General features: G+C 45.2%; 1 protein-coding gene across 2 annotated transcripts in view; it reads left to right on the top strand.

The window, feature by feature from the left end:
* kirrel1b (kirre like nephrin family adhesion molecule 1b) overlaps positions 1–7915 on the top strand; it is a 67970-nt gene extending 60055 nt beyond the window's left edge. The window contains exons 11-15 of one of the 2 annotated variants that reach the window (XM_030114797.1): positions 2126–2342; positions 4028–4135; positions 5482–5609; positions 6007–6081; positions 6890–7915. In XM_030114797.1, coding sequence (XP_029970657.1) covers positions 2126–2342; positions 4028–4135; positions 5482–5609; positions 6007–6081; positions 6890–7543 — 1182 coding nt within the window. In that variant the 3' untranslated portion in view covers positions 7544–7915. Of the gene's footprint in view, positions 1–2125; positions 2343–4027; positions 4136–5481; positions 5610–5970; positions 6082–6889 lie in introns of both variants that reach the window. The other variant, XM_030114796.1, reaches the window with a different exon arrangement.
* The last annotated feature ends 4816 nt before the right edge of the window (positions 7916–12731 follow it).

The raw sequence follows: 12731 nt of genomic DNA, 5'->3' as shown, positions 1-12731 counted from the left end.
AGCGTGATTGACATGTCGGAGGACCAATAGTTGAGACTCGCATCACGCCATTCATTGGCTAAAACATCGTCCATTATACCTTTAAGGAATCACTAGAGTTTGTAGTTCTTAAAAAAAAAAAACATTGATTTTTACCTTTTAAGTTATTTAGTTGAATTACAAAATAGATCGCGGGGAATGATTTTTTTTTTTTTCTGCAGACATTTGATGCGTTTTGGTTGCCTGTTCATCATGATGTATGTCAAATAGTTGATCTGCTGCTTAAAACAAATGACTGAGTTTAAAATACAATCCTGTGACAATCAAAACTTTCCCTTTTTTAAGTCTGCCCCTAAGAAGTTCACCGTAATATCACACCAGAGCAAGAGCTGCACCAATAATGGTGAAATTTTCTGCCAAAAAAACTGAAACCAAATCACTAAAAACTGATGATTGGAATCATTTTCTTATTATTGACCTGATGACTCCCAGTAAAGACAATTACTGGGATACTGTGCACCAAGTGTGAACCATCATTTTAAAAGAATGCTTTCTCACCTACTGACTTATCAGAGATCTGTAATTGAATTTCCTCCTGAATTCACCTCAACAGCAGAAGACTGCACTGCTTTTCCCTCTCTGCCTTTTCCAAAAGTCAGTGTGGCAACATTTGATCAAACCACGATTCAGTGAGGAGCCAGCATTGAATAAGCCACAGTGTGACTGGGTTGTCATGTGATTAAGACAGGGAAATATAGACCAAAAGGCTCTTGAATCACAAAGAGAAGCAGAAAAATAGAAATAAATCCACAAATGCCATTTGATTTTGAAGGCTAAAACGAGAGCGAGCGAGAACATGTGGAGGGGGGGTGAAACACATTGAAACGAGCAGAAGAGAACTGGAGGGAGAGTAAAATTTTGTACCTTTCAGCGTCAATTATCCAATTGTGCGGCGCCGACGTGACAGAAATCAGAGCTTTTAGAAAGCTTCAGCCCCCTGCTGCAGAGGCAGAGAGCTCCGAGCGTATAATGTGATACGACATTATAGTCTTGGCTTAATGCAGAAACACAAGGACTTATAAAATATGGAGCACAATGCAGTGTGTGTGTGTCCGTGTGTGTGTGTGTGTGTGTGTGTGTGTGTGTGTGTGTGTGTGGATAGCAATAGGAGAAAGAGCGACACAAATACAGACAGAGGTGCTGCAACATAATTATTGTGGGAAGGAGCGATAAAGAAAGAGGCAGATTTTGAGAGGCAGACAGAAAAAGACGCATTATGCAATCCTGTCAGGAGAGAGGGGGCAAAAAAAAAACAAAAAAGGAATGAAAAGAGTGAGAATTTTTAAAAATTTTGTTCCTCGTTGAGCCTTAATCACTTTTCCTGGCTCGCTTTCTCACCGCAGGTTAAAAGGTACATTAGCCCAACATATGGGTGTATATATATTTGATATCGTCATGCTTCATTTTTAATATCCTCAAAATTGTACCTCAGCAGATTTTAAGTGGAAAAACCTGCTTGAGTTTTTATCGTCCGTGTACACTTGCTGCACTCTGCGAGTGTGTGTCTCTTTAACTTATTCATGAGGAATTTCTTTCTTCCTGCAAAGTAGGTGCACAGATTTTAATTAGGCATGCACTTCACAGAGGGAAAAAAAAAGAAAGCCCAGTTATCAAGGTGTGAGAATATAATTTGTTTTGCTTAAAATATATCTCCTGCCCAGACACGCTTTAGTGTCTTTTAACCTTTCTTAACATCAGCCCATCTGTTTTCTGGAAGTTTGCGTATGATTAAGTGTGGATGTGTGTGTGTGTGTGTGTGTGTGTGTCTTTTCTATTGTTCTTGATACTAAATAAGATCAGATAAAGTAGCATTTGCATTATTGATCCCTGAGGTTAAACTGGCTGATTAAAGCAGAAAATACTGAGGATTAGATAAAAATCAAACATCCTTCATCAAATTAAAACAGAGCTCCAGTCGTCTTTAAAGGGTAATAAGTCTACGCTCATCGAAAGCCTCTGCAATACCGGAAAGTGAGGATACTGTCTCCACCTGTAGCCACTCACCTGAGGGGGGGGGGGGGGGGGGAGGAGGGGGTGACGGAGCTCCAACTGAACTGAACCTGAACCTTTCACGCCTTTGTTGCAGGTGTGGGCGTGGAAGGAGAACGTGTGGGAGAAGGAGAAAGGCACCCTGATGGAGCGGTACACCGTGGAGCAGAGCAAGCCTCCGTCTCAGGGCGGCGCCGTCCTCTCCACCCTCACCATCAACAACGTCATGGAGTCCGACTTCCACTCCCCGTACAACTGCACGGCCTGGAACTCCTTCGGCCCGGGGACCATGATCATCACCCTGGAGGAGAAAGGTTTGTGACTCGCGTGGCGGCGGTCTGTGTTTGTGCTGCGATTGAGTGGAAGCCGGTCGCGGTCGCTGCCTTCTTTCAAAGACTACGGTATTGTCATCTATTGTCAGTTTTTTTTTTTTCGCTTTCCGTTCTGTTTATTGCCATGCTCTCTGTCCTTGGATGTAAGTAGGTACTCACTGCAGCTGTCTCTTCAGCAACCTGTTACTTTCCACCAGGTCCAAGACAAAGAAAAACATTCTCTACATGAGCGTCTGGTTGATTTAAGTGGTCATTGAGGAGCCAGTAGCATTTAGCGGCACAGAAAATAGTATTACACAGAAGCAGCACAGGCTATACAGTGAGAGATCCATTGTGTTATCATGAGCAGGTCTCTGTTTTGTAATACAATACTCTATACACACACCCAAGGATGCATGTCTGCAGGTAAAAGCATATGTACCACAACACACTCCTGCAGCTATTCTCCTGTGTCTTTATGGTTACAGCAGTGTGCAAAGGCGCTGTTGATAGAAACGTTGAAGCAACAAACTAAAGCTGCATGAAGCAAATAGAAAGAAAAATGATTTGAGAACCTCGGAAAAGTTCAGATCATGAGAAAGCAAACAGCAAGAAAAAAGTATTAAAATCCAAATAATGCATCTGAGAAGACTTGTAAAGACATACAATTGGCTTGTTAAGAGGTTTTTGCAAAATAGGTGATGTTCTGAACCAAATTTGTCAAGAAAAGAAACCGACTGTTGGAGAGTAGCAGGACGATTAGGGTGAAAAAGAGACTCAGATCGACCAATCAGAGGCTCCTCAGGGAAAATGAAGAACGAGACACAGGTGTGACAGCAGGTGAGCAACGAGAGGAAAGAGCAGGTGAAGTGACAGAAAACACGAGAATTCACCTGTGCACAAAATAAAACAGGAAACGGGGGGAAAACAGGCTCAACAAAAGAAAAACAGGAGCTGGGGACAAGGTGCAGGGATAGACAGGAAGATGTAAACACAGGCAAGATGAAGCAAAACACCAGTTTTCCAGAAATTGCTGAAATCTCACTATGACAGTCAAACCTCATCCAGCCGGCCCACACAGCTGTGATAAAGGCGATTAACTGAGCTTTTGAGAGCTAAACTCTGAATAATTAAGAAGTTTGTTGACAATAAAGAAATCCAGATTGGACCTCTAATGTCCCTGAATACTGTATTCTTCTCTCCCTGACAAAATGAACTGCCCTTGAGCAAGATTATTAAGTAGCAGCCACAGCTGGAGGACACGGAGTCGGGTTGTTAGCCCGTTCTGGATGGTTACATATTTTATAATGAGAGCTTGGTACGTCACATTACATTGAGAAAATGGTTTCTCCATGCTCTGTCAGTCTTATATCACTCTTATTCTTTCAGCTGTCAGATTTCGCAGGCTTCAGAAAATCGACCGAAAACATCTTTGAGAAGGAGTGAAAGGGGAAGAGACAGAGAGGCAGAGCTCGGATTTGTCCTTACATGTTCACTAAAAGCATTTCCATCCCTTGTCTGACTAGCACGCCTTATCAACATAACCAGTCCCCGGAGATTCGGCATTAAGCCGGGACGGCAGAGGATTTGTGCTCGAACGCCGCGGCGCGCACACAGGTTTCTGTAACAATGAGGCAGCAGCTGTCCCTCAACCCCGACCCCCTTCTCTCTGCCTGTGTTTGTTTCAGATAATGTTTCAGTGGGAATTATCGCCGGCACTACAGTGGGCTCCTCCATCCTGCTGCTTATGTTTCTACTGGCGCTCGCTTTCTTCCTCTACCGCCAACGCAAAGGCAGTAAGTGTACACAGCGGCTCTCTGAGGTGTTTGCGAAGGGGCGAAGTCTGCACACTTCCTGTCAGCCGTCCCTCGTCCGCCCCGCTCCCCCCCATTCGGCAAAGGAATGGAAACATGCCAGCTGCATTGCATTTTATTCAAATGAGATTAATGAATATTCATATAATATGGCAAACTGCCTTTAAACGCCTACTATGAGTTTCCTTTTTCATTCTACTGAATGATTACGTTTTGTTTTGTTTTTTTTCAAATCGTCCTCATAAGCCACTTGTACTTCGGATAAATAAGAGAAGAAAACAAGCGCGTTTAAAGGTGAATACTATTTAAATTACAAATTCTTATATGTTGTTTCAACAGCCTGCAGCGATCCAATTAGCTTCCATCGTTCCATAAAGCAGACAGCGGCGAACATGCCGCGTTTGTCTGTTGTGTAATTTTTCCGAGCCGTTCTACGGCAAATAAAGAATCGGGAAAGACAGTGAAGGTGACTGGCAAAGTCCCCGGAGGGATTTTCTGGGGATAAGGGTATATTTTCTGGTTCAGAGCTGATAACACCGCTACAGAAACGATACCGTTCGGAAATGGAAACTCAAACAAACATCGTTGCGGCTCCAGATAAACGGCAACTTATTTGTTGTCTGAGATGCGGCTCAAGACGGCAGATTTAAATCTTCACTCATGCCGGAGTGAGCCGTTCACGTTGGCAGATATCGAGCTCGCCGTGCATTTAAGGTAACACAAAACAGCTCTAAACCAAATAAAATACCTTTTCTTTTATTGCTCTGCAATGCACATTCCTGCACCGATACAGCAGACAGCCTCACTTTAGCAGGAAACGGAGAGTGTTTCAATCCTGCATATCTGTGTGTTTCACCTTGCTTTGCTTTTATCTGGCCGCAAACTGAGAACGTTCCATTCAGGCTTCTGCCATGTGAGATAAAATATCAGAGGCAACAATCTTGTAACAACATAAACTTAGCAAATAAGGAAAACTAGAGTTTAACTCCCGGCATTAGTATTTACACGCTGAAGGAAATGTTCATTATAATGAAAAAGTTTCTTTTACACAAATTGATCAACTGTATATTTGATATTTTGAACCATTTTTCTTGCATCCTTAACGGACTTCGTCATATCTCATAATGTTTATTTGCTCGTACCTGTTTCGGCATGCATGAATTTTCGATGCCTCGCCATTCAAAGGGAAGAAAAGGAACAAGCGATGAATGGAGCAGTTGAGTCAGTCGACCACAGAGTACTAGAAGCAGCGCTCGGTGCAGAAGTCGCGGCTGCTGTTTCGTTTCTCTTCCCGTTGACCCGCGAAATGACCGGAGGTCGTCTTCCAGGTCGGCGGGGCGTCACTCTCGGTAAGCCCGACATCAAGGTGGAGACCGTCAACAAAGAGACCCACAGCCTGGAGGAGGAGGCGGCCAACGTCTCCACGGCAACCCGGATGGTCAAGGCCATGTACTCCGTGAGTAGACACCCATCCGAGTCACCGGGGGCGGCGGAGAGCAGGCGTGTGGGTCAATGGCCTTAAATGTAAAGATTCAGCCACACTCAGGGCGACACCGCACACACACACACACACACACACAGACACACACACACTCTCCTGCTCCTTCAGGAAAAGCGTTCAGCCCTGGATCGACGGAGCTGCTTCGCAGCTCGGCCCACAAGACTTTCCTCCCACAGCTGCTCGTTTCTCGTCTGTCGGTGTCTTGGGACGAAAAACCTGAAACTCTGTTTTCCTCTCTCCTCCCTCTCTTCCTCCACCTTTCCTTTTTCTCGCCCTCCCTCTTTCCGTGTGTGTGTTTCGTTGTTTGATGGTTTAGTTTTTGCCCTCTGTTTCCCTCTCTCCCTCCACTCAGCCGTTCAAAGACGACATGGACCTGAAGCAGGACATCAGAAGCGAGGGCGACACCCGGGAGGAGTACGAGCTCAAGGTGAGATGACTCAGCACTGATGTTTTGGCATGCTGACAGTGGATCTTTGAGGGAAAACACTGAACTACAGCGTTTTTGTGACATTACGCGCCGCATGGTGCTTGAGCTTTGTGATCATGTTCATCTCTCAGTTCCTGGTGGGTGTTCTCTTTTTTCCTCCCGTCGAGCGTTTAGTCTGCCGTTTAAAGCTTTCTGCTGGAGGACAACATGACTTCTCCTCATTGAGCGAGTTTCTGCACTGTGGTAGTTCGCAGGCATGAGTTTCATTTATACTTATTTACAATAAATAGAAAATGCTCTATTGTGTTTGTGGTTCATTGCGAGTGTGTTTGTGTGTGTGTGTGTCCTGCCTTTGGGAACATTAAAGTGAATGGATGAATGAGGTCTGTTTAAATTGCATGATAGAAAGCTCACAGCATCCTGTACAGTATTGAGTTTGGAACAAAAACCATCATACCCCCTCCCCGACTTACAAATTACATAAAAGAAGCACTAAAAATCAGGGTCTTGAGTCCCTTTTTTAAGTATTCTGCATTATTCAAGTACCATCACATTTTTGTACTTAACATTAAAGGAGTCACAAGCCACAGAAAACATGTATATTTCACTTATATAAAGAAAAAAAATTTACTTTTTGTGATTAAAAACCACCTGATTGGACATTTAAGGACATTTAAGCTTACATCTTACAATCAACATTATATTTTCATTTTTTGATTAGCACCTTTAGGAAAATTAAAAATTAGCTTTTGATAAACATGATATCAATATTGGGCTGAAATACGAATAATAATGTCTCTGTTCACAGGATCCAACCAACGGCTACTACAACGTGCGCGCCACCACTCACGACGAGGTGCGGCCCCAGTCCCGCGTCGTCCACTACCAGGGGGAGTTTCGCTCTCCGAACCCGGGCAGCGGTCCGGCCGGCGCCACGTCCAGCGGGCCCTCCAACCCCCCCAGCGGCGCGGTCCCCCCCAGCGCGGTGCCGGGCTCCAGGGCGGGCTGCTACGACCCCCGCCCGCCCTCCAGGATGTCCCACGCCACCTACGCCCAGTTCAACACCTTCTCCAGGGCGGCCCAGAGTCAGCAGGCGCCGCCGAACCCGGCTCTGCAGTCGCCGGGGGATTACGCCGGAGACTGCGGCCTGCTGGACAGCAACACCCAACTGGCGTACGACAACTACGGATACCCCTCCCAGTACCCCAGCTACCGCATGGGCTTCGCTCCGCCGATAGAGGAGGGGCCGGCCTATGAGATGTATCCAACAGGACAAGGGACCGGACAGGGACCGGGACCGGGTCCGGGTCCGGGACCGGGTCCGGGTCCGGGTCCGGGACCCGGACAACAGAGTCCTGAATCTGGGCTGGGGAAGTATGGAACCTCCACCCGCTTCTCGTACTCGTCTCCGCCCTCTGACTATTCCCACAGACACACACAACGGATGCAGACTCACGTGTGAGGAACGCTTGCACGCCGTCCCGGGCTCGCCTTTTTGCAGAAGCAAAATTCTAAAACTCCTAGAAATGGAAGAAAGACACACACTTCTACACCCAAACATGGATTTTCTTGCTTCCATTGCACCTGCTGCACGGAATTTGGTTGATCTCCCCCCAAGTCGATACAACACCATGCCAATGCCCGGCAGTGAGCAGCAAAACACATCGATACAGTCAGCAGCAATACAGACAAACTCACGCAACGCGACACTCACGCGCATCTGTACAGACCTTCTGTCTGCGGCGTCCGTGCTCCGACAGACGCAACCGCGAGAGCCACAATCAGGAGAAGAGAGACGCAAGAAGCAGAAAAGAGCACTTTGACGACGCGACGACGGAAAAGCTGACGAGGAACCTTCCTCTCTTCCTGCGGTCCTCCTCCGGCTCGCGGGCCTCGTCTCCCCATCGCTCCGTCCTCCGCCCCATCTCTGTAAATAAGCGCTAATGGAGATTTGGGTCAATTTAAAGTCGTTTCCTTGTACAAAACCTCGACATTGTGATGCAGTACAGTGACCGGCAGAAAACCTCTGTCATCCACATGCTTTCCATTTTCTAACTGTCACATATTGCGGCACATGCCCACACACACACACACACACACGCACACACACAAAGTACTTGTTTTATCTGTATTGCAGCAAACGGGGCAGCTTGGACTATAAATATATCTGGCACTTTTTGATCCCCTTTCCTCACTACAACCTGCCTGATGGCCATTTCTTACAAGATCTACCTTGATTTAAGTGGGACAGAGCTTGTTGAGGCGTCGCGGTGAGTGACCGGAGTGCCAAATGCTGATGTGCCAACACACACTCACACAAACTTATTGAGGTGTGTCTCCTTTTGTAAAGCGCGGACAACGAGGTGCTCTGGCGGGTGAGATTTTGTACATGCCACACACACGAGAGAGAGAGAGAGGGAGCAGTAGCAAGTGTCTCTGTGCTCCTTCGCCTCCTCTTCTCACATTTTTATTATCGTGCTGCATTTCCACACGTTGCATTTCACTGAAGGTCAAAGCAGTATTCATCAAACAAGGTTTGGCCGGAGCGCTTTTTTTTTTTTTTTCCCCCATACAGTGAATTTCTGCAATTTGTACAAAAAGAAACCTCCCCTGTTCTCAAGTGTCAAATATGTTTTTTTCTTTCTTCTGCTTGCACAGTAGAATAGTTTTTTTTTTTCCATATTTATACAGAAATGTATAAAGAAAAAGGCATTCTGAAACGTTTTATAGTATTTTTATAAGGAGTTGTGGACCAAAGGTTCAGCTTTTTGGGTGACACTCACTTTTTAACGTGCGCGTGGCGAAGTGATCGATGAAGGAAACGTTCAAGAGTTCCTCGGAAAGGAGATGGATGGCGTTTTTAATGCGGATGTTGTAGACCTAAATTAGAAAACTTAAAAGAGCTTCACTCCAGAGCGACAAATATCCGGCCAGGAAAACTCTGGGTCTGATGGATGTCTTTGTTTGTTGTGAAACTCTTTCTCTGACTTCCAGCCTTCTGACTGGACTGCCTTTTTACAAACAGTGACGACATTCAGAGTGATGGATGGAAGAAAAGGAGCGGCGGCGGACTTGCAGCCGTGCAGCAAAGTCTTACGAGAGGGTTCAATCCTTGTCTTAACATATCAAAGCGAAGGTACAGAGGCTTCTATCTAGCTCATACGGTACTTTGTACATTTGAAAATGTGTGTGAGTTTGCAGGTTTACCCAGACGATTTGGTGGTGTTTTATGTCCAAGATTTCCCCTTTTGAAGCTTCATGTGCGTCTTATTGGTCTTTAACCCCACACATGTGAAATAATCCTCCTCTTCCTGAACAAAAGTGGGAAGAATTGAGTTTGTTGGGTTTTTTTTTTTTTTCCTCTGTGGTGATATTTTGCACACTGAGTTTTCTCAATGAACTTCGTCTGGATTGCTCTCCTCATCATACCACTCTGAAAACCTTCACCTTCATGGTGACAGTGGTTCCCGGGTGAGTCTGTACCAGCGGTTTTCAGAGTGTTGCAGACTGTATCTAAAGTCTTACCAGCCTGTGACGTCTCTCAATGCGAGCAGCATAAACTAAATTTGGCTTTCAACCTTGAATTACTGCTTTCTCTGTGGCGTGAGACGTTGGGCCGATGCGATGCATTTCTAGCTCAGTGAGGGTGCCTCTTTGAAAACTCCCGGTCTACACAGCAGCAGAATCAAACTTTGATATATACTGACCTTGAAGTTGCATTCCTCTGTTTCTCTTTTGATGGGACATCAAGAAAAACCCTCACAGAAGCTACCAAACTAAATGCACGCTTTCCAAGACAAACAAGAGGGGCGGGATGCAATGAGGAGCCACCCGCTCTCATCCACAAGCCACATTTTCAAGCAGTTAAAAAATACGAACAGATGATGTGGAAGCTTTAAACAAGAGCTCCGGGCTGCGAAGTGGAGCCAGTAATCTCAGCACCTCTCCAGGTAATCACTGGCTGTTTATACTTATCAGCCACCTATCAAGCCCTCACGCTACATTATGGTAATTGTGTGCTAAGGGGCTGTAAAAAAAAAAAAAAATTTATTTATCAGCGTTGTTTTGAACAAACAGGGAGGAGATCCACGTTCACGCTGCTTCCTCGATCAGATGGAGCCTTGTAGCTCCAAGGTCAGTATATAAACCCTTTGAGAAGTTATGGTGAGAAGAGCGGCAGATGGAGCACCTGTTTTAAATTGATACGGTCATCACAGCCTCGATATCGCGTACTCTATTACCTCTTTACAACCTTTCTACCGAGTTGTAGCTGTGCGGCTTTCTCGCCTCGCACGTGCAATGTCGCCGTGACCTTGTACGCGACGAGGTCCTCGAGGCCGACGAACGCATGGTCAGGCCGTCCCGGTACTCCGTTATCGCGTCTTAACTATTTATACAGCTCGTCGATGATAAGAAAAGGATGTTAAAAGCTGCAAACAAAGCAGATGTTGAGATTTACAGAGGAAAAAAACATGTAATTTGGAGGATGGATATGGAGTCGTTTTGTTTATTAAGCTGTTAGTTTTCTCATTTGTTTTGCCCCTTTTTTCTATATGTACCTCTCACTGCAGTCTCTGCTGATACTCTTTGCTCTCTTCTCCCGCCCCGGTGTCATATTAATAGCCACCCACCGGTTTCCAATTTTAGAGGCTGAAACTGTCTTTGTATGAAGAAAAAAAAAAGAAAAAGATCATCACATCGTTGCAAGCCTTCCTCTCATCGCTTTCATCCAAATTTCCCTCAGCATTAAAGCATTTGGCGTAGGTATTTCTATCTAGCTGATCTGTATAGAGTCTTTCCGTCGGGTCTGTATAGCTTCATGAGCTCACGACGTCGCTCCGCTCTTTTATTTATTCCGTTCTCGTTTTCTCTTTAACGGTATTTTCTTTTATTATTTGTGTTACATCACCTGTGAATGAAACAACTATGGTTTAAAGTGTGTGTTTAAATGATGAAACGAACAAAAAAATGTGGATTTTTTTTTTTTTTTGGGGTGTGTGTGTGTGTATCAGAGAAGATGTTTTTTTTTTTTTTTTTTTTCAATCAAGACGAGTTGTGTACATCTGTGGCCAGAGCGGCGGCTCAGCCAGGCCACAAATAGCCAGAACTCTGTCTGAACTAGGCCATCCCAGGCGAGAACCAGGCCAGACCCTGATCCATGCTGTGCCGTGCCGTCCCCGGCCCGAAGCGACTGAAGTGGCTCCGTGTCCGTTTTTTACCTTTCTGGAGTTTTCATTGAGTGCCAAAAGACTGTGCAAAAAAAAAAAAAAAAAAAAAAAGAAGAAGAAGAAGAAAGAAAGAAAAGGAAAAAAAAGAACTGAGCAGACAAACAAATGCAGCAGCCATTTGTGTTTATCGTGTTGACTGCGTGGGTGTACATATGTGCCTCCGTATATGCACATGTAACGTATGGATCTATGGATGTGTGTGTGTGTGTGTGTGTGTGTGTGTGTGTGTGTGTGTGTGTGTGTGTGGCGGCATGTTTTGAAAAAGGAAAGAAAAAAGTGTTTTCTGCTATCAGAAATGTGTTGGCACCGCTGGGCTGCAGCAGCTTCGAGTTTGACTGATGTTTGCAGCTAAAGTCTGAGAGATATTTCCGATGTTCCACCTGCTGATGTGATGGAGATTATTCCAGATGACAGCTACATAAAACCTGAACCAGTGTGAAATTACATTTCGCTACAAATTGTTTTTTTTAATAGCTCAATCATCATTTTGTGAGAATATAATTACTCTAAAGGCAGTATTGTACTCAGCAGTGCCTTCAGTATGTGACAAAGTTATAAACTTTCAACATTCTCATTATATCAAACCTCATTTTAGGCCCAGTTTTAATACAGCATTAAAATAGTATTGCTATCCATGTGTTTTAATTGTGTCATGGCTTTTAAAAGCAGCAGCTCATCGCTGACAGATTGAAATCCTGCAGATACGGCCACAGCTCGGTTTCTTTCGCTCCCTCCCCAGGAGAGAAAAGCGACGCCAGCTGCTTGTTGTCGAGGTCAAAGGAGAACAAAACAAAGAAGTGTGACTCTGGAGCCGACACGAGCCGATCAGGAACTTCATGTCGGACGTGAATAATGAAGTGACACAGGATGCTAATTTTACAGTCTGCCAAGGCGGGCATGACTCAGCTGCCGTGGCCGGTCCTGATGCAGGAAGACGTCACTCACGGCGTCGAGGATGGACCGAAAAATATTAAGTAAAAGAAAAAAAAAAATACACAAGTACTCACTGCTTTTAAAGATGATTAGCTCATACCTGCAGCAGCAGCAGCATGATCGAGCTTCACTCTCAAGGTCAAGGAGATCCATTTCATTACCCGCCTTGCTTTTTATCCGTCCGGCTATACATGAGGAGGACAAAGCCGAGTTGACGTTTAAAAGCTGCATCAGTTCAGCGAAGGAACAATTAGCCAGATAACAAAGTTTCTGTCCGATTTACTGGCTCAAAATGGAAAGTCTGCTTTTATCTACCTCTGTCTGAAACGCGGGACTCACTGCATGGAAGTTTATGGAGTGGTAAACTGGACGCTCTTATCACTGCAAAATGCCAAATGTGTCCCGTTGAAACAGAAAGGGCGAAGAGGGCTGAGCAAACAGTTCACCGGAGTTTAATTACCAGGCTGGTTGTCTTCCATGGCTGCTGAA

The sequence above is a fragment of the Salarias fasciatus genome, chromosome 18 (genome assembly GCF_902148845.1).
Source record: "Salarias fasciatus chromosome 18, fSalaFa1.1, whole genome shotgun sequence".
NCBI classification, from domain to species: domain Eukaryota; kingdom Metazoa; phylum Chordata; class Actinopteri; order Blenniiformes; family Blenniidae; genus Salarias; species Salarias fasciatus.
This window is presented reverse-complemented; position numbering and strand designations above follow the sequence as displayed.